The sequence below is a fragment of the Diadema antillarum genome, unplaced genomic scaffold (genome assembly GCF_040938485.1).
Source record: "Diadema antillarum isolate AM-2024a unplaced genomic scaffold, OU_Dant_1.0 seq00002156_RagTag, whole genome shotgun sequence".
NCBI lineage: Eukaryota > Metazoa > Echinodermata > Echinoidea > Diadematoida > Diadematidae > Diadema > Diadema antillarum.
In genome coordinates, this window is record NW_027272795.1 from 38,815 (window position 1) to 60,919 (window position 22,105).

At 40.3% G+C, this 22,105-nt stretch overlaps 1 protein-coding gene across 1 annotated transcript; it reads right to left on the reverse strand.

Annotated features, from left to right (window-relative positions):
* Nucleotides 1–276: 276 nt before the first annotated feature.
* On the reverse strand, nt 277–21,851 carry LOC139714077 (josephin-2-like). The gene is made up of 4 exons (XM_071625803.1): nt 21,727–21,851; nt 8,590–9,060; nt 7,895–8,020; nt 277–2,188 (listed from the first exon to the last, which is right to left on the reverse strand). Exons 2-4 carry the CDS (start codon nt 8,703–8,705, stop codon nt 1,888–1,890), a joined length of 543 nt encoding a protein of 180 aa, XP_071481904.1. The 5' UTR covers nt 8,706–9,060; nt 21,727–21,851; the 3' UTR covers nt 277–1,887.
* Nucleotides 21,852–22,105: the final 254 nt, after the last annotated feature.

Below are 22,105 nucleotides of genomic sequence, written 5' to 3' on the forward strand. Positions count from 1 at the left end.
TAAGTGAAATGCATTAGGGATTCACAAGGTTGTGTGTCATCATTGGTTTGTTGGTAGTTTTAGGACACTTGTGACTGCCTAGCTCAAAACCCACAAAAATTAGGCAAAATGAATTCATACTTTTCTGAATAGTTTAAAGAAAGAGTAAGTTCTAAGCTTTAAAGTGATATATAATTTGTTATAACTGGACCATCTTAACCCATCCAAAAAGTGATAAACATAAGAGCGAGTTAGGAGGTGCAGCTTCATAGAAAATAAAAAAAATAAAAAGGATTAATAAAGATTAGGCTCACTCAGGCATGCTGTGCAGAAGTACCAGTATCAATGAAAACATGCTTTGTTTCACTCTGAAAGCAATGCCTGTCTGAAAAAAAAAAAATGGTCCATAAAAACTGCTAATATCTAGTTTTGTGCAAAGCCACCAAATTTTGACAGTAAGTACAGAAAAAATTATTGCACCAGATGTATCAAACTTGAAAAATTTCAGTCGGTCAACCCAAATGACATACATGTACCATAGGTACGTCTATTTTGGTCTCCTCACAGAATCCTTACCTATGATATTTTGTGGGTTTTGAGCTGGGTGGTCACATTTGTGTGTCTCAGAGAACACAGTATGCTGTAAATATCCATTAGCAAAGAAAACACAATATAGATACAATGGGAACTGTTGACTAGTGTTGTTTTATCATGTGCTCAGAGCTAATACAGCTTTAGTAGGACATAACACTGTACTGCTATTCTTCATTCTATGCTTTAAACCATTACAGCTTTAGCAGGGCATAACACTGCTTGGTCACTCTTCACCCTAAAGCAAATAGGAGATTGGAAAATGCTAGTCTGCTAAACACGGAATTGGATGCTGCCACGAATGGACATAATGAATATGAATATATCTAGTGGCCATGGACAGTACCTGTAAGGTGCTGTGTGAAAACAAATGGTAGGGCCTACTTATGAGCCCTGCACAGAAAATATCATCGTCATTTGGTCAGTGATTTACCTTGAAACTAAAGCAGCCTATTCTACTAACACATATTTTTGATGTACATGTGGCACTGACATGGCTTATGGCAAGATTTAAAGAAAATGCCACACAAAGAAATGAGCTGTTTGCAATGTTCATCACAGGGTTATATTCTTTTGGGCAACATAGTACATCATCCTGTTGTAACTCTTTTGGCCTAATGTCCAGCATTTATTCTACAGCAATAAGCTGTACTCACTGTATAAGTTATTTGTTTCTAAAGGAAAGAATGATTTTACAAATGTGAAAATAACCAAATATTTGAAGAATGATTTGAAAAGATGTTAATCATTTTAAGCTTCACAGCTTTAAATTACTTTTAAAACTCCTCACTCATGAGAAGCAATGATACTATCAATTATCAAACAAAAATTTTGTAGATCTGTCTTTACAAATACCTTTTTACTGATGAACTAGTTTGCCACGTGAATCAAACCTTCTATGATTGTATGTAATGCATGTTGCAGTACACTTTTGGCAAGGATTTCATAGGTGACTAAAACTAAAAAACAAATACACAGGACTGTCATAATCATCTTTTCTTTCTATCTTCCCCTAATATAATCTATAGTATACAATATCAGTCTTCTAAGCTATGCATATGGTATATATACATATGTATATATCAAGCTTGAAATAAAGCATACGAAAGAAGAAAGAGGGTGGTGTAATTGCGCCACATGGTAACTGGACAGAGCACATATTGGCTGATGCCTCTTACTGTGGGAGTTCATGTCACACTGCAGAGTCTGTACCTCACACTTCCATGACCACAATAGTGTGTTTCAACAACACATACACACACATACACACCTACACTTAGGGGATAGAAATCAATCTTGGTGACAGCCAGGAGGAAGTCAAGAACTTGGATCTCGCAACCAGGTGCGCAGTTCGCAAACATCTCGCTCCACAATAAGTAAGAGTTCGCAGCCCTTTAGCTTGAGCTGCGAGCGTAAGAAGTCCTGTAAGGCAGCAGCACTGCCTAGTGCTTGAGGCTTGCCAAGTTTGGAGTCCAGGTTGTAGAAGACACCCTCAATCTGCCGCAGTGCAATCCAGTGCTTGCGCCGTATAGGCACGCTGACAAAGCCTAGCTGAATCGGAGATGGCACATTCATGATGAAACCAGTGATGTTTTCCAGTTCTAGTTGATCCAGGCTTCTACAGACACAAGAATAAAGATAATAGCACATTACTCTCTGTTGGCAGGCAGAGGCCTATATCAGCTCTGTGTTTTTGCCTCCCAACTTGGGTTTGAGACAGAGAAAGGCTTCTCACTGCCTCACTACTAACTAACTATTAAAACTAATAACTAATACCATTAAACCATTAAACTAATAACCATTAAAGTCTCTTTGACAGAACATTTGATTACTACTTTAAAATATAACAAAACATCTATAGGACAAAACATATTTATCACATGCCAAATAGGGAATTGTCATACAATTCTGAAAAAACTAGAGCGAGTTTATGCCAAACAAGATGGCACTAAGGTCAAATACCATAGCAATCTTAACATGTACAAATACATCATTTGACTCACTGCCATTCAATTTTATCCAAATTTTCACCACTTTGATACTTTGCACAAGATTCTTTCAATATGTGTATAAGTTGACACATAAGTTGGTTAAACAACTACATGTCTACATGATTTTATACATCAAACTGAGGAACACCGACAGTTGTAGCTTCTATTTCTTCAAGTTAGTCCCACGATATTTTTGTTTTGACGAAAAAAGAAAAAAAAATCAACAAAAAGAAATTGCTTGGCACTGTGGTTCAATTCTCTGAGGAGTTGACTTGCACCAGCACAAAAATGCATGATGTGTATAAGGTACACATGTACGTGCAGTATGCATGTGTGTCTGTGTGTCTGTGTGTCTGTGTCATGTTCATTAACATGCATGCTCAGCTGTTGCTGATTTCAGCCAAAATTCAAACTCGAGAGTTTGGGGGAAATCCCTAAAATCCCTAGGTATTCCATGTGTTTATCAATACTGACAATAGTGCCAGATGTGTAAGAGTATTTGTTGACTGGGAGGAAGTTTATGGTTGAAATGGTTGCAATTTGTATGTTTTGATCAAGAAACAGTGTTGATTGACACAGCTGATTGCGTATGTACTATGTTTAATATTGGCCAAAAGGTGGATTGATATACTTCATGAGCCATCGTCTTTCGCTATGCTTGCCTTTCACCTTAGTCCATCAGGTTTGATCATACATGTAAAGTTAAGACACAAAATTATCAGACCCTACAATATCAGCAGTCAATTTCACACTATTGGCACCAAACTCTTGCTGATCAACAACTGAAAATACAGACACCTTAAAACTCCATGTTTTGGTTTGGGGTTTGAACAGGTTTAAAATGTTCATGGACCTTTTTGATGTCAATATGGTTCCTTTAAAATGCATGAGAAACACAGCATCGCTACAACTGTAGATCAGCATCACCTCAGATCCAACTTACATCATACATTCTATAAAGATAGATGTCAGCTGGTATATTACATCATAATGGAAGTGCATCTTGGTTCAATGCATTGGTGTGACCAAGGTAATAGGAGATGACACCAATTGTCCATGAATGCACTGCTTTTACTTGAGACTCATACTTGTAGCTACACTTGCCTTCCTCTTCATTCCAAATGTCTCCCCATCACAAAGGAAAGGGAAAGAAATTAAAGGGGAATTCCAGTGACTGTTAAAAGTAAAATCTGATATGCACAACAAATTTGATCAAAATTGGATAAGAATTAAGGAAGTTATGAAATTGTGACATTTTTCTAATTTTCACTAAACACTTCTTGAACAGTCAATATGAATATATGCATATAAGTGAGTTGATGATGTCATCCCCTCACAACTTCCCATCGAGTTCATACACCAAATCTTGAAATTTCCAGTTTTTTTGTTAAAGTGCATTTATGCCCTAGCCTCAAATTCAAATATATCTGAGTGATCATTATTGTTTAGCCAGGAATAATATCATGTTTTACAACAAAAGAATTGAATTTTGTCAACACTTTTTACACAATCAATAGCAAAAATTGTGAGGTGATGACATCATCAGCTCACTCATATGCACATTCATATCAACCGTTTAAGAATCGTTTTGAAAAATTAGCAAAACTTCATAATTCCATCACTTCCCTAATTAAAAATCCGATTTTGATCAATTTTCACGGTTTTGCTTTAAATTTTACTCTTTCTTTTCAGACTAACTTTATAATTGGGCTGGAATTCCCCTTCAAATACTTACAGAACTCAAAAAGTTTGTAACATCAGCAGTAAATGTCACATCATCCTACAACTGTACTAGATTTATCAGTGAATAAGTGAGTTTTTTTGTTTTTCTTAAAGAAGATAAAAATGTAAAATTTAAGCCCACATTTGGATCCCTCCCCTTGCTCCATTGGGGGGGGGGGGGGGGGGGCACCCCTGGATCTGCAACGAATAAACTTGGAACTACAGTCATCAATGTACTAACTCATGGTATTAACTTCGCTTTATCACTTCTGGTTATAGAGAAGAAGATTTGTAAATATTTTTTCAATCTTTTTTTTTTTTTTTTTTTTTTTTTTTTGGGGGGGGGGGGGGGGGGGGCGAAGGGCAGCATGGTGCCCAGTTGAACAAATTGAGATTCTAACCCCTAGGGATGTACCTGCCAAGTTGAACATGTACAAGCTAAGTCCCCATTTGGACCCATACGATCCCATTCCCCTCCCCCGTCCCAAAAGGGGCACCCCTGATTCCAAAAATAACAAACTTGAAACAACAGTCATCAATAAACTAACTCACTGTATTAACTTAGCTCTATCACTTCTGGTTCTAGAGAAATTCTGAACACAAGATCTTTTAATGGGCATGGTGCCCATTTTAAGGAATTGAGATCCTATCCCCTAGGGATGTACCTGCCAAGTTTGGTGAAAATCGGTCATGGGGTTTTTAAGATGATGAAAATGTACAATTTAGGCTCGCCATTAGGACCCCTCGTACCCCCCTCCCCCGTGTCCAAGGGGGGCACACCTGATTCCGCCATGGACAAACTTGAAACTACAGTCATCAAAGTACTACCTCATATTATTAACTTAAATAATATGTAGCTCTATTACTTCTGGTTCTAGAGAAGAAGATTTTTTAAGATTCCTAAATTCCTAGGTGGGGCATGGTGCCCATCTGAACAAATTGAGATCCTATCCCCAAAGGGATGCTACCTGCCAAGTTTGGTGAAAATCGGTCATGGGGTTGTCAAGAAGAAGATGAACATGTAAAAAGTTTACACACGACGAACGAGGCACGACGCACGCCGGATGCTGGACGAAGAGCAATTGCAATAGCTCCCTTGAGCCTTCAGCTCAGGTGAGCTAATAGTGTTTATAGTATGTTGATCTATGCAAGGTTCACTGCATGTACATAATATTTGTAGCTCAAGGGCAATTGCTATGGAGAGGAAATAGCCAGTCACTGAAGGCATCCAAGTATATCATCATGAAATGAGTTAGGGTCTGAATGCTAGGTAGCAAGTGACACTGTCCTCTCTGCCCCCTTTCCTGACCCTTATTGCTGCCACTGGTAGCGTTTGAACAAGTTTGTTAATACATTATATGTATGCCAACCCAGCTTGCTTACAATGACACCATTGTTTCAGAGAAAAAGATGAAAATGTAATGTTGAATAAAAAGCAGACAATGGACGATGAACAGCAAACACCTCCTCATGGCTCCTTGGCTCAGGTGAGCTACAGTATAAAGTCAATAATGGATCTCCCAGTGCATCAGGAATGCTTGAACAGCTTCAGTCACTGACTGACTCTCCTTCATTACGTTGTGTCATATGGCCTTGGTAATGCACCAATTTAAGGACTCATAGAGGTGTGTGGTGTTGTGTACAGTGGCTCACAGATGCAGCCCCTAATTCACTACAAGGCAATCGCCAAATTGTGTCTCGCCCATTCGCGTACAAGGAATTAATATTTTTTTATAACTCCCAGAAGTTAATTGACCTGCTTATGACCTTTGACCTTGTGGTGACCTTCAACACCCTAAGGGACATTTACCATCCAAGTTTGGTCACAAACGGACAAAGGGATCTAAAGTAATGAGCCATAATCGAAACGAGCCATAAAAACTTAACATTGGGCCCTAAAAATTTGTTGACCCCTTTCTGTGACCTTTAACCTTGTGATGACCTTTAACTCCCCAAGGGACATCTACCGTCCAAGTTTGGTCACAAACGGACATAGGGATCAAAAGTTATGAGCCTCAATCAAAATGCGCCCTAAAAACATAACATTGGGCCCTAAAAGTTTGTTGACCCCTGTCTGTGACCTTTGACCTTGTGACGACCTTCACCTCCCCAAGGGACATCTTCCATCCAAGTTTGGTCACAAACGGACAAAGGGATCAAAAGTTATGAGCCATAAACGAAATGCGCCCTAAAAACTTAACATTGGGCCCTAATAGTTCGTTGACCCGTCTGTAACGTTTGACCTTGTGGTTACCTTCAACTTCCCAAGAGACATCTACCATCACCCAAGTTTGATTGCCAGTGTAGCAACATGTGATGAGTTACGTGTGATAAGAGAGTCTTGCAAGTAAACTTTAACGTATGACCTCAATTGACCTTTGACCTTATCATGTGACCTCTTACGGCACCATAACATGAAGGTACCCCCAGTGCATCCATCACCCAAGTTTGATTGCCATTGTAGCAACATGTGTCGAGTTACGTGTGATAAGAGAGTCTTGCAAGTAAACTTTAACGTATGACCTCAAATGACCTTTGACCTTATCCTGTGACCTCCAATGGCACCATAACATGAAGGTACCCCCAGTGCATCTATGACCCAAGTTAGGTTGTAATCCAAGCAACTTATGTGAAGTTATTTGTCAAAAGAGAGTCTTGCAGGTAAACTTTAACATAGAAAAGAGAGTCTTGCACATACTCTTTAATATATGACCTCAAATGACCTTTGACATCATCACATGACCTCCGACAACACCAGAGACTCCAACTCTCCCGTTTTCGACGGGAGATCTCCCGCCTAAAACCCATTTTTGCAAAATCTCCCGTCCTCCCGTTTGAGATTTAATTTCTCCCGCCCTGGCTCTTTGTCTCCCGTTGGAAAGGATTTCTTACTTATTTCTATCGTGTGTTGAAAAAATAAGCCTTAGATAGCACACGAGAGTATCTAGAACCCTGGGAACTTCGCGCTTCGCACACATCAAGTTGGAGTCTCCCGTTTGCTAGGGGTTTCAGGCGGGAGAATCTCCAGATCAGAAGGTGCTTTGGGTTGGAGTCTCTGCAACACCATAACATGAAGATACCCCTAGTGCTTCTATCACCCAAGTGTGGCTGCCATTGCTGTAACAGTTGTCAAGTTATGCATCATAAGAGAGTCTTGCAGGTAAACTTTAACATTTGTGACAGACGACGGACGACGGACGGACGACAGATGGACGCCATTTCGATCCCTTAGTCTCGCCTTCACCTCCGGTGGGCGAGACAATAAAAACTAGTGTTAAGACTGTAAAAACAAAATAATCACAGCAAGAAATTTTCTGCGAATTGGAGCAGACAGCCTTTTTCATGGAATGAAATTTTTGCAATTGCCAATGGCATTCAATGTATAATAGTGTAGACTTTTGGGTGCATTCTAATTTTGCAGATCTTGGCTCTCATGAAATTTGTGAAATCAAAACCACCGCATTATATGAATTTCTGGTTTTGCAGAACATTTCACCCCACATCTCTCAGAGTGCCCCCCAGGTCTCACTATCGGGGGGGGGGGGGGGGGGGGGGGGGGGGGGGGGGGGGGGGGGGGAGTAGGGAGGAACCTGAGAAGAGAAATGTATTACCTCCTCTTGTCCCACCACACTGCTTCACACTCCTTACGCTGTACAGCTGCCATGATGACATTCACATCATAGTTACCCAGTCCCAGCATGCTCTTGTGAGGGTTGAGGACGGACCCAGGTGACAGACTGTGTGATGGAAGACATTCATTCCTCTTGCTATTAGCTCTTTACTCATTTCAAAATAGTTTTTTAAAGTCGTTTCTACAATGGTACATTTCATGTTTTATTCCATAGAGTACAAACTTGCTAACAACAAAAATATCAATACAAAATGATCATTTCAAAATCATCAAATTTCTCGTTCCTGATAACAGACCTATTTGAAGTCATTACTACATGCTATGAATGAAACCAGACAGACATTAGCTTTTGAGCATAAGAAAAATATTCCACACTTGGCACATGCATCAAAGGCACATGTTTTTATCACATCAACACTTGAATGCTAGGCTTCTCTGAAAGGTTTTGCAAAGTTTTCATAAAACATAACCACACACATTACAAGACAAAATTGTAATTACATTGTACAAGTATCCATAAATGAACTCTTCACTTATCTCTACACCCTCCCCTCAAAAAAATTAAAAAATTAAAAAAACAATCCTTAAAAAACCTTTTAAGACACATGTTAGAATAAACAAGATACCTTCACAAATGACATTAGATATTCTCATACAGACAGAAAGGGAACTGACCTTTGACACAGCTCATCCATTGACTGTTTGGTGAAGGCTTTACCATCCTGAAACACATTATTGAGGGCATGGAGGGCACACAGCTCCCAACGCTGCTTCTCATGATAGATCGGCATGGCCACAATGGCACTGTCCTTCGACAGGTTAAAGGTCAAAGTCACAAACTGCAAGCAGAGAGCACAATTTAGTTGACAGCTATCTTCTCATGGTCATTTCTCATTTGCTGTCGTTGTTACTGGTTAGGAGGTGAACACTTGACGATATCTTTGGAGACGAGTAAAGCCTGACTGTCACACTTATCATGTCACATCTGCTAGGTAATGAGGCTTGAGGCGTGACAAGCTGAGGAATGTGAATGCTTGGTAATCCCTGCCACGATACACTGGTGAGCTACAGAGTTAGCACTGCGGATGGACGGATGATCCCTGAGTTTAAGTCTCAAATATTCTGTATCCTAACATCTGGAAAAACCTGCAGAGGAAAATGACATCATATGATCAAATAGTCATTTTTTATGAGATTACTGTCCTTAGTCATAACTGACTTTTACTTAGTGTTAATGACAGCCGGTGACTGATGCAACAGTGCAAAATGCAACAAAGAAAACAAGCCAGTAAATATCAATTCTGGAACTAACTGACATTAATACAAGCATTAAGTTGTACTGAGTCAGATTTGTGTGCTATACACATGCATGCAGGTGTATTGTGTGTCTAAGTGAGTGACTGTATTTGGGTTTTAAAATTGAACAGCGTGTGTGTGTGTGACTGTTAATTGTGCCTGTTTATATTGGAGTTTTTATGAGTGGTTGTGTTTAGGTAGTAAATAGTAAAATTGTAATTAGTAGGGGTGGGAAGGAAGGGAGAGGTAATTACATGTATGTAAAGACAAAGTGGAGGGTGTTCTTTTTATGTTTTTCCATTTTTTTTGTTGTAGTTAAATAGTATAGTATATGGTTAGGAAGGGTAATTATGTTAGCTAGGCAAAATTGTTTTGGAGGATTTTTTTTTCAATATAATATACCATCAATTCTTTTTTCTTCTGTAATTGCTGTACTATTGCCGTTTCATTTCTAATATATTGAAACATGAAGATGCATAATTATTTCAAAAGAACGTTCTATTCTTCTATGTTTTTACAGTAACTTATACCAAAGTGAATTGATAATATTGAAACATGAAGATGCATAATCATTTCAATTATCTTTTAAAGAACGTTCTATTCTTCTATGTTTTTACAGTAACTTATACCAAAGTGAATTGATAATATTGAAACATGAAGATGCATAATTATTTCAATTATCTTTTAAAGAACGTTCTATTCTTCTATGTTTTTACAGTAACTTATACCAAAGTGAATTGATATTTCTCACATTATTTGATTGCAAGTGAATAAAAAAAATGCATTGCTGTAACAAGTCAAATGTACCAACAATGAAAGGTAGCCCTTTAAGTTTAATTACACTCCATTCAATTTCCTAGCTTGTCATATAATATGAATATAGATTACTGTACAAAGTGTCAGTGATCCAACTTAGGATGGATCCAGATTGTGCTGTATTAAACCCCAGTACTACACGGTGGGGCCCTGTCATGTTTAGTACCTAAGTGGTAGTACCTTTATAGTATATTTGGCATAATGAGTTGACCCTTTCAGGGAGAATCCAAGGTCATATGATTTAGGTAGAAATTTGTGAGTTTTACTGCCAGTATTCAGGGATTATCAGGGCAAGAGATGACACACTTCATATTTGAATATTTCATATATCAAATCATAGCCATCATGTGGGTGGAAGCAAAAAAACAAACAAACAACAAACTGGTTTTCCCAGGGGGAAAAACAAACAACAACCCTGTGGAATATTTTCTAATGCTTGTCAGTGAGAAATGCAAAATATGTGTACGTTGTCCATCCCCCCCCCCCCCCCCCCCCCCCCCCCCCCACCAGCCTCTGAACACTCCATCCGTGCAGGGAGCAAAATAGGCCACTTGTGTTTAGTAGTAGGCCTACGTAAGTTGTAAACAACTAGTCACAAGTGGTCCCAAGTCTACAAATTTGAATACACCAAAGCCCTTCCATACTACACAAATCTGGCCTTTTACTAGGTGTTTCAAAAAAACATTTCCCACTTTTGATTCTTAATCATTCAAAAACTATACATCAGATAACACTGTCATTGATATTAGAGTGATAGCTGAATAGTGTACAATTTGGTTGAAGGTGGTTTGAATATGAAAGCATAAATAAGTTTCATGAAATCCATGATTAATTTCACAGTTAGGTTCCAGACTTTGCTCTATTTTCAACCCTCTGTACAAAATTTCACTTTGCATAGGGGTCAATGGGTGTGTATGGGAGTGTGTGGTTAACACCCTGACAATGGTCCTAAACAATGGTTAGGGTTTGAATGCTTCATTATTTATTCATGAGAAATTCCACTATCACAACTAGTCTTTATTCAGCCTCTGGCAGTATCTGTGTAAAGTCAAACGCCTGTCGATACTGTCATTGAGTCGCGACAGTGCTCTCCCTATTATACTTCTGAAAAACAAAATTACAACGAATACCTTCTGTTCTATCGTAAACGTGGTGACAGGAAGTAAAGAAAATCAATTAGAGTATATATACACACTTGTGTATATGGAGCCTTAAACAAATCTACTGTGAAACAAATCACCCCAATGATAAATGCTGCTGAACTCTTTACCAAATATGAAAAATTTGTCAAACTATTTAATTAGTAGACAGTTGTATTAGAATGAGGAACTTTAGATCATTTATGCTTATTTATATTCCAAATTTAGTGATATGTGAAGCAAAATTTGAAAATGATTGCCAGCTGAAATGAAATGTGGTGTTTGCAAGCACTTTACCGTGCATGAATTCAGACTAGCAGTGCCCAGGGCAATCCACATGAATTATTGATTAAGCATTCATGTGCCAGGGAGCGCCAGACTGACGCCTAGTCAACAGGTGGTTCAGGCATGTCCATTGTTCAGGGCCATTGTCAGCACACACTCACATACACATCATTGGTTCCTGTGCGAAGTTCAATTTTTGTACAGAGGGTTAAAATTTGACCAAAATCTGAAACCTTACTTCAAAATCAATCTTAGATTTAATGAAACTGATTTATGCTTTCACGTGCAAATCACCTCCAACCAAATTGTACACTTTTCAGCTATTACTCATATCAATGACAGTTTTGAATCAGATGAATAGTTTTTGAACTATTAATGATCAAAAGTGGGAAATGTTTTTTGAAACACCTAGTACAATGTATCTGTTCTGGATAGTGATCTACGTTTTTACAGAGGAATGAATTTGAAGATTAGTGAATTATGCAAAACCAAAAACATTCAAGGCATGAAGCTTTTGTGAATTTTTAAAGTTTTGGTATTGGAACTGCTGGATGAGGAGAATACTAGAGATTATGACGTACACATTGTATTTGTGGACAAAAATATAAAGAAAATTCCACAAAAATTCATTTTTTATAAAAATTACACATTCCGTCAACTTGATACAGACATGTTAAGGGTAGCAATAACAAACGTATATTCCCTGCTTTCTGAAAGCGGTTAGTCAAGTGCTCATTCATTATGCTACAAAAATCAATTTTTGTGGAATTTTCTTTATACTTTCTTTATATTGTTGTCCACAAATACGTCATAACCTCTAGTAGTCTCCTCATCCAGCGGTTCCAACACCAAAACTTTCATAACTTTTGCAACGACTGTCCGATTTTCCTCAAACTTTCATTGATGTGTTCTTCTAATGTTGCTGCTTTAACTCAATCCAAATTGCTCTTTGGGTTTGGGTTTCCTTTAAAGTATCACTGTAAACATGCATTGTGGGTTTAGGCGGTCATATATCATCAAATTTCAGCAAATCCACAGTGCGTTCATCCTCGACCATTTGAGGGCAGCACTTTACCGGAAGAAGAAGAAGAAGAAGATTCCTCATGTAACTGTATTTGTAGTGACTGAATCATGGTGAATGGCCATTACAACTGTGTGTGCACATGATCTTAACTGGAAGAAGATTCACCTGCATGCTGAGATGCAGTACAACATTCATGAATCCATGTCACACATGGGAGGTGTGAGACGTCTCCCAGTGATTTCCCTATGAAAATATTTTGTTCTTTGTTTTTCTGCAGTCATATCTTCCATCCAAACCATCATGGCCCTATTCCCCCTTCCAACACACACACATTCAAGAAATATATAAATAAATAAATATGTTAAAATTAACAAATAATATTTAAAAAAATCATTAAAGATATTTACAAATAAAATAAAGTTTAAAAAAAAAATAATCCAAGTCAGATGGACATGTGGTTCTAGAAAAGGTCTAATTTTGTCAATAATGCACACACACAGTGGTTCCTTTCAGATAATGATCACAATATAAACATGGGACTTATGCACCATGTGCAAGATATACATTGTACTAGTAGTGAGGTGCCCGCACCTCACCAGGGGCCCAAATACCGCCACCCTGCTTAAAATTGTCACAAGCGCACTGAACAAAAAATTATGCCTGGGACTGCGCTCAGTACACTTGAAACGCGGCAGGGTTGCCACAACCAAGCAAACTGTGGTGAAAACCGAACAGTTTTGCGCGAAATGCTAGGAACATGTGTTGTAAGTATCATCACGATCACCCGCACGCATCTTTTACGTGCTTGTCTATGGGAGCATCACGGTCACCCGCACACGTCTTTTACGAGCTTTGTCTATGGGAGCGCGGGTGACGAGGTGCGGGACCCTTCCTTAGCGCACAACTATTCTGCATCGTTTGCGTTTGAGGACGATGGCTGCAAATTTCCGGTATCGATCAGTGAGCTTGTGATTCTATTGGAATCTTCAGCATTTTTCCTGTTAAATGTGAGTGGGATTTCATAGAATTTCAGTGACAAAATGTGATTCAAATATGCATAAACATTAAATATGGCGAGGTGCGGGTCACCCAACTATACATCATACAAACAGGTATAAGAGAAAGGAAATGACAAAGTGAAACAGTATACGAATAATTTATGAGTTGTGAGTGCATTAGGGCACGAATATCGCACAAGGCGCGAGATAAGCCACTGGTCTATTCAACAAGGCGCGTAGCGCCGCGTTGAATAGACCAGTGGCGAATCTCGCGCCGAGTGCGATATTACGTGCCTCAATGCAAGAACAAAATCATAAATTATTCGTTTTATACAACACCTTGTCCACAATCACAGTACTAAATTAGTGACCACCAACTCAGGAAGGCCCAAAAATAAATGTAACAATTAGGCCGAGAATTGTAAACCACCCAGTGTACTGCTTTCAAACACTCATCATGATTCGACCACACAGTCACAGGAATCACAAACTCTGCAGGGTCTATACCCATTCTACACTAACGTTAGATCGAGTTAGGCCTGACTGTTAGGCCGATCTGAGATGTCGGTAGATCTAGTAGTAGGTCTAGACTTTGTCTATTTCCGAAAATGATTTTGTATAAACACACAGAAAAATAATCAAATTACGGTTTCTCAACTTGAAATGAAGTCTTGATTTGGGGATCACTGTGGTCTATGCAGAAGATCAGAGTAAAAAACACAGCAGTAGGTAAGGCCGCAATACATGCAACTAGCTAGGTAAAGTAGCTGCGCGTACACGTTAATGTTGCAGGAGTACTCCGCCGCGCCTGGTCTGTGAGACTTACCGGCAGCGCAGCCGGCCAGCACGTAGTTTGCTGGCGCTTTGCTAGTGTGAGCGGCAGTGCATTAGTAGCCCCCCGCGAAGCCGTGCTATAGTACCTTCGAGCCGTGCAATAGGCCCATGCCAGGGGCCTATTGCATGGCTGTCACTCTCAATGAGTTCGATAGGTATTTTTTATACAACACATGTATGGAATCTTGCCATCTGATTGGATGAATGCGGGTCACATGACATTCAGAGGAATCAGCTATCCAACGCTCACTCTCAATGGCAGTGCAATAGTCGACTATTGAACGGTACAAGCGAGCCGGCAGTGCAATAGACCCTAGGACACACTGAACTTGTGTATCGTACACTAACTAGCTGGCATTGTATACGTGCACCCGTAGGGTTTAGACCTTTTTTCAAGACCTACCACAGATCGAGCCAGTGGCAGTACCGTACATTACGTAGCTATAGTAGGCATAACGTTAGGCGTAGGCTTTCGCATAGTTCTCGACCTACCTATTTAGGGTTAAAGCATATACACCATCTATTTTGGTCTAGACTCTAGACCATGCCTAAATATTTAGATATCATGTGTTGTATAAAACAAATATTCAATGTTTATCATTCGTGCGACGGTACCGACTATTACTAGGGCGTCGGTAGCGCGATGCGCTTTGTCATCCCCTTCGAAATTCACGCAAAAGTCGCGAGTTCACAAGTCATCTTTGACCTAGATTTTCTAGGTCTATATGCATCTACAGAACATAAAACTACTTCAAATCATTTTTTACAATAAGAGAAATCTATCATATTATCTTCGATACTAAATGATATCACGAAAGTCACATTTTGAATGCAAAAGCGCTAGCATTTTCAAATAAACTTACGACTACCAGATGCGTTCAGTGCGTGTTGGGCAATGGGCAAACGTAGGGCGCGCGTTCGGTCAAAAAGTAGACCCACAATTTTGGCTTAAAATCACCTTTCAGGCATTTTCGCGGGTTTATCCCGGGAACAAATCTCCATAAATTTGGTATCATATGAAAGCTTGTGGTGGTCTCATTCTTCTCGTCCTACGCCGAGTTTAGATATCAAGACGTATTGCTACTTAAATTCAGATTTAAGCCTAAACATCGCTATAACTTGGCTGTTCCGTCCGACTGTGAAACTGGTCATACCGGTGTAGGAGGATGCAATGGTGCTGAATCCAAAAATAGCATTGGTTTTTCGCTTATTCCCCAGGATAAACCCGCGAAATAGCGATTAAGATACCCTTGTCAGCATAGTAACAGCATCAGCGAACTAAGCGAGGCGGGGCCTACAAGTCTAGACACGTAGTTACACGCCATGACTCGTGGTTACGGCGCGCACTTACGCGAAGCTCCATACAGTCGAGTCGGTTTTGCATGCATAGGTACGATGTTCAGCCTCCGCACAGCTGCTATAGCGTACCGCCGGTACGTAATGTGAGTACCGGTACATGTACGCGTCTCCATGTACACTGTACTAGTATCGCACATGCACCACTACTGTGTGCGCTTTTACTCCGCTGCGCTGTTAGACCTACGTTTGTGATACGTTTGTATGTATGATGGGTCATCGGTCTCGTAAACCCGTGTGTACAAATCGCGTGCGAGTGCAAGTACAAGTGCGTGCCGCGGGATCGAAGCGGGCCTCGCACAGCTGGCTGGGTAGGTGTGTGCTAGCTGACAAGGATGCGCGCTTAGCCTTAGAAACACGCGCGCTTTGAATGTGATAAACGCAGTGAATAGCACTGCCCACTGGAGTGCGCTTGAAAGTGAATTTCATTACGCTCGCGACCCACTTTTTCGCCAAGGTTTGACAGCGTGAGGATGAAAAATACCCTGTTTTTATTTGCTCATAACTTCACCATTATTCATGATTATGGTGAGAAATTTTGCACATGTATTATGTTAACTATGGACATTATGGATATGTATGTTTTTGTGTGAAATGACTTGTATTTCTCCAGTTGCAAAAACTACCAGACACCCTACTATTACATTCGGTGCAAGTTTAACCGTTCTATTCAACTCCGCTTCGCGTCGTTGAATAGAACGGTTGAACTTGCACGCTCATGTAATATTCGGAACCATCGCACTCATAAACATTGAATATTTGTATACTATTGAATGTCATGTGACATGTTCTTGGCCAATCACAATTCGACATCATTCTAAGGTGTTGTATAATACGGGACATACAGCTGTACATGTATGGAATAATCATAATCAATATAAGCCAAATTAAGAAATACTTCTTGAGATTATTCGTATATACTTCAACAGAATTACTGTTGAATGAATTGAGGGAGTGAGATCCAATTCTGAAGACCCAGCGTTTACCAAGCAAAAGTTTTGTTTCCCCCACTTTGTGTGAAACCTAGGGATGACAAAGCAGGCCAGAATTCTGAGAACAAAGATGTCTAGAGGGGACGCATTGGATAACCAGGCTGAAGTTACACTGTGTGGAACACAGCCATTTAAAGGACAAGTCCACCATCATATACATCTGACAATATAAAATCTGACAATCTGTTCAAAAGTTATGGATTTTTAAAGTATTTGTGCAGTCACTGCTGGATGAGAAGACTACTACAGAGTATGATGCCAAATGCGTGCAACGATATAAGAAAAATAAAAAGAGAATTTCACAAAACTTTACTTTTTGAATAAAGTGCACATTTCTTCGACTTGTTACTGACGTATGTTAAGGGTAATATTATTCCCCCTGTCTTCTGAAAGAGAGAAGTCGAGTATTCTTAAATTGTTATGAGAGAAAAGTGAAAATATGTTGAATTTTCTCTATTCTTTCTTTATATCGTTGTACACATTTGACATCACAAGCTATACATGTACTAGTCTTCTCATCTAGCTGTGACTGAGCAGGAACTTCAAAATTTCATAACTTTTGAACGGATTGTCCGATTTTCCTGAAACTCTCACTGATGTGTTCTACTAATTATTGCTGCATTCTCTCAACCCACATGTCTATGAAGGTGAACTTGTCCTTTAAACAGTGAAATAAAAGCAAACATTGAAGAGTTTTAAAAGCGATGCATTTTTTTTTATCTATAGGCAACCAAGTGAGAGATTTCAGAACTGGTGTGATGTGCATGTATTGTGATTTTGTTGGAAATAGTTACAGCACCAGCAGGGTCTGCAATTTGAACTTTTTGAAGTTTTGCTAGTGAGTTATGAGGCAAAGAACAAAAGGCCATTGCTGAAATCCAGGCAGCATGAAATCACTGCATACACAATTTTCTCATTGGCACTACAGTTAGGATATTCACAGATGAAACCTAAATTATGTGACTGCGGGATGCGCATGACGCTTGCACAAAAGGCACCAAAAGGCTGAAGGACGGCGGAATTCACAAAGAAAGTGAACCTGCAATACGTACAAAGCAGGGGCGGATCCAGGAATTCTGTAAAGAGGGGGCACCTTTACAAAATTAAAGGGGGGCGCACGCGCCCTCTCTATTTTTTTTTTATTTCTTTTGTTTTAACAAAAAATAAAGTGGGGGTGTGCACTCGGTGCGCCCCCTCCTGGATCCACCACTGCAAAGTGATTAGTTTGCTGACAAATTGAGTAACCACCTACTCTATTACTATTAGTGTGAAATAGTAATTTGGAACACACGCACAAGATCATGATAATTCTGATTTTATTTCTCTGTTTATGAATATTTGTAAAATGATGTCAGATTTCAGTTTCATAGGGCTGATTCGTGCCTGGAGAGGTGAGAGCCGCAGAAAAAAACACCAAAAATTTAGAGTTGGATCAGGCCAATAGGTGCGGCAGCCTTGCATTGAGCGAACCCGCTAGTGCCCATGCTTGATGAGTCGCTGGCCATTGGTTGATTAAAACTTGATTTTTGTCAAAACGAACAAACAATTTTTTTTTTCTTCTTTTCATCATGGAAAGTGGGCATGTGTGTGCAACAACAAATCACTGAGCAAACTTGCGACAATCTATGTCAGTTGTGAGATTGATGAGAAGTGAAGAGGAGGCCTCATGAGCATCCCAGGCCAAGAGGTCTCATTCAAATAAATGAGCACAGCACTCCAGGGGTGCTCATGAGGGGAAGATCTCTAACATACTGTATCTGGAATGCCTTATGAGCAGAAGCTTATACTACATAGATGCTTATGAGCGGACTGATATGAATACTACAGTAGTAGGCAGAACACGGGTTAACTGCAGAATATGCCATCCTGAGTAAGTACCGTAGTTGGTCACCCAACAACCTACGAAGTGATGTGCTTGTTGCTATGTGCATTGGTCAGAGACTTAACATCGCAAGTTCATTTCACTAACGCATACAGGGCGCGTGCATCCATGCGTTAGTGAGCAAGGTTAGGGTAGTGTAGGGTTGTATCTATGGTAAAATTACTGCTGTAAACTTGGCATCTTAAGTTCGTTGGTTTGTTGGCCAGAGTTCGGCAAAATCGTGAAATAGCCCCCATCCCAGGGGCGCATGCATCCACTGCGTTAGCACGTAAGGTTAGGGTAGGGTGTCGGATCGTGTGCTTCCTACAAACTGTACCTTCGAACGTTTTGCGCGCCCTATCTTATAACACGCAACTCCCACAGGACACAGTGCAAATGCGCGGTGCCCCGATTCTGACATGCGATTTTGAGCCAGATTTCGCCTTTATTGCATTTTACACAATCCATGCTGATATCAAATCCTAACAAATTCGGTATCATATGAAAGAAGAAGTTTGTCTCTATATCGTATTAGAGCGCTGGTACATTTATCTCAGCGTCTGCTTCGGTACTTGCATCAGCGTGTAGCATGTGAGCAGTTTAGGATATGCTGAATCCAATGGTGAGGTTAGTTTTTCGCTTCCTCCACGTCTTGGACTGTGTATTTTGCCTTGAAAACCACCCTTGCAATGATTTTCCGGCTGCAGCAAACGTTGTAGGTGTGGCTTCATATGCAAGGATCCATGGTAACTTTCCCGTATTGAGGCTCATGCATAAATTCGACACGCAACACAGCCACATGGCGTTTACAGCGTGAGCAGTATTGCGTGTACATGCTGTACTAGTATTTCGGGCGTGTGCATGCTGTGTGTATGTATATCTCGGGCGTGTGTTACACAGCACACGCCATCGTCGTGAAGCGACAGCGGCTGCACGTCTATTCCTTCGCAGACGTTGTTATTTTTCAGCGGTGGGTGTGCGTTTCCTTTATGAATATCTTTATTAATCGTGGAAAACTAAAATATAAGGAATCCCGTAATCTATCATAATCATTCAATAATCGGTATGCGATTTTTTGTTTAATTACGTCAAAAACTCACCGAAATCCGTGGCTAAAGTCAGGTCTGTAGACGTCCGTAAATTGCTTCACTCCTCATCTGCGTGTTATTTGAATGGCATTCACTCTCCTATACTACAACGTAGCTAGTCGGGATGACCCATAAAAAGGTCAAATCATTGCCGGCGCAGCACGCGCGGATACGAGTGCTGTAGCTTTACGTACGTAACACATAAAACGCACGGGCGCACGGGGGCACGGGCGTACGTAAAACGCAACCACTTCCGGTTCTGCATGCGTGGTAGTTTGTTGATTTTGTGAAGCTCTCGAAGGAATAGATTCCACCGCACAATCTACTCCGAAAAATTCAACAATAAGGTCTGGATACCAACAAAACGCCGAATTCAACTCAACCATCAGGAAAATACGATGTAGGTGAGTGGTAAAAATTATCATTCCTCTTAAAATCAAACAAAATAAAAGGCGATCGTTTACAACGTTTAAACACTAACACATGTCAGGTCAGGCTAGATCTTACTACTGCACTCTACATTGCACAGGCAGCCAGTGAAGCTCACAAAGTATTGGAGAGATATGGTCAGACTTCTTTTTTTCTTTGGTCTTCAACTTTTTAGTCCCAGAAGGACTCCCTAATGTCCCTCGACTAATTCAATGGCCAATTCAATCATAAATAAAACCCGAACCTAACCCTAACTTAGGCCTAACCTGACCTTGCTTGCCAAAGGCATGCACGCGCACTGGGTGCAGGCGGTGGGGCCGATTTCACGATCACGATTTTGCCCTGGCCTGGGTCTGTGGTAAAGTTTACTAGACGACAATCTGGTCCCTAGTGCCAACATATCTAACATTAGACAGAAAGATCCGTCTGTCCGGAGGACTCTTTTATATTTTGCCATTAACGCTGTCCTCCGTAGACAGACGGAAGGTACCAGTACCCATTGCTGTGTGGATATTCTTAACCACTGTCTCTATGGAAAATTGGGTGAGGTACCTCACCCTTCTCGATTGCGTCTAATTCACGGCCTTAGGTCGGCAAATTTAAGCTTGTATAGTTAAATCAACTATTCAAGAATAGACTACACTCACCAGATTAATGAATAATCCAACATTTCGGTAGAATTTTCAACGTAAAACACACATCAACCAGCCCTTCGCGTCGTCAAGTTCAAACTGCAGAAACATATACAGTATGAATCTATAAGCCAATCACATGCGAGGTAGTTTCTACGTGTTTTTTTTACTAAAACACGTACCTCGCATGTGATTGGTTTACAGATTCAAAATGGCGACTTACGGCTAGCGAACGGCGATGTTGCGATATGGATAAAATTTCTGCATTATAACCGAGTTACTGTATTTCGATTGCACAATGTGAGAAATTAACCCCAAATATTGCTGCATAATGTGTCATGTCATGTCAAACTTGTTTGAATGTAAAAAAGCTGTCTGAAATTTGGTTTATCGTAACGTTTGATCGGTGCGCGATGCTCCACACAGGAGCCGGGATCATTGACTTCGGTCTGTAGAAAATACGGAGGGGATCCGTGAAGCCAGACGCAGTCTCTGCGGAACATTCCCCGACGGACAGATACAGACCGATCTTTCGGTCAAATCTAACATTAGCTGACTCACGGTTTCACGGTTTCACGGTATCACGGTTGAAAAGCTCCATCCGGAACATCACTCAATCAATGTTGATAGCGGTCGCGGTCTGTGAGGGAACGGTATCTAATCGAGCTGTGTGCTCTTTAGCTTTTGTTTGAATATCATTGAGTCCTTGATGGAAATTAATGAGTGGGGGAGGGAGTTCCAATCTTTGGCAGATTTTGGGGAAAAAAGCAAGTAGCACACTGTAGGGCTTACTGTACTGTTTATTGGGCGTTGAGTTAGCGGTTAGCATGGTTAGTGCGTATCAAAACATGCCAGCCTCGCGTCGATGGTCACTGCCACTGCACTGCACTGGCCTACTACAAACTGACTGGCACTGCACGGGCGCCCTGTTGTGAGTGTGAAGAGTTCATTGGGTTGTATTTACACACTGTAGCCCTGTACATTCCTGTGCAACTCATATCAATCTCAAAGCTCGCAAATACAATATTCACATATAGTACACCTAAATCACTACAGCATTACCTTGGTTTTCCCGTTTTCCCTGCCTCTGTTGTTACTCCTGCCACAGCTTCTTGATGTTTTCAGAAGAAGGATCAATTTTGTTTGCATTCGTGACGGAGGACAACTTTACTCAACCTTCCATCATGTATTTTCATCATTGACAAGTAACGAACTGAAGAGGGCGTTCTCTGGTGTGGATGTGTGAGCAAGTGCCACAAGTAAGCTCAGTAAAAATTACGGCACTATTACTGTTGAGAGTGAGGCGTTTTAAAGGACAAGTTCACCTTCATAAACATAAGGATTGAGAGAATGCAACAATAAAAGTAGAACACATCAGTGAAAGTTTGACGAAAATTGGACAATCGATGCAAAAGTTATGAATTTTTTAATTTTTTGTGTT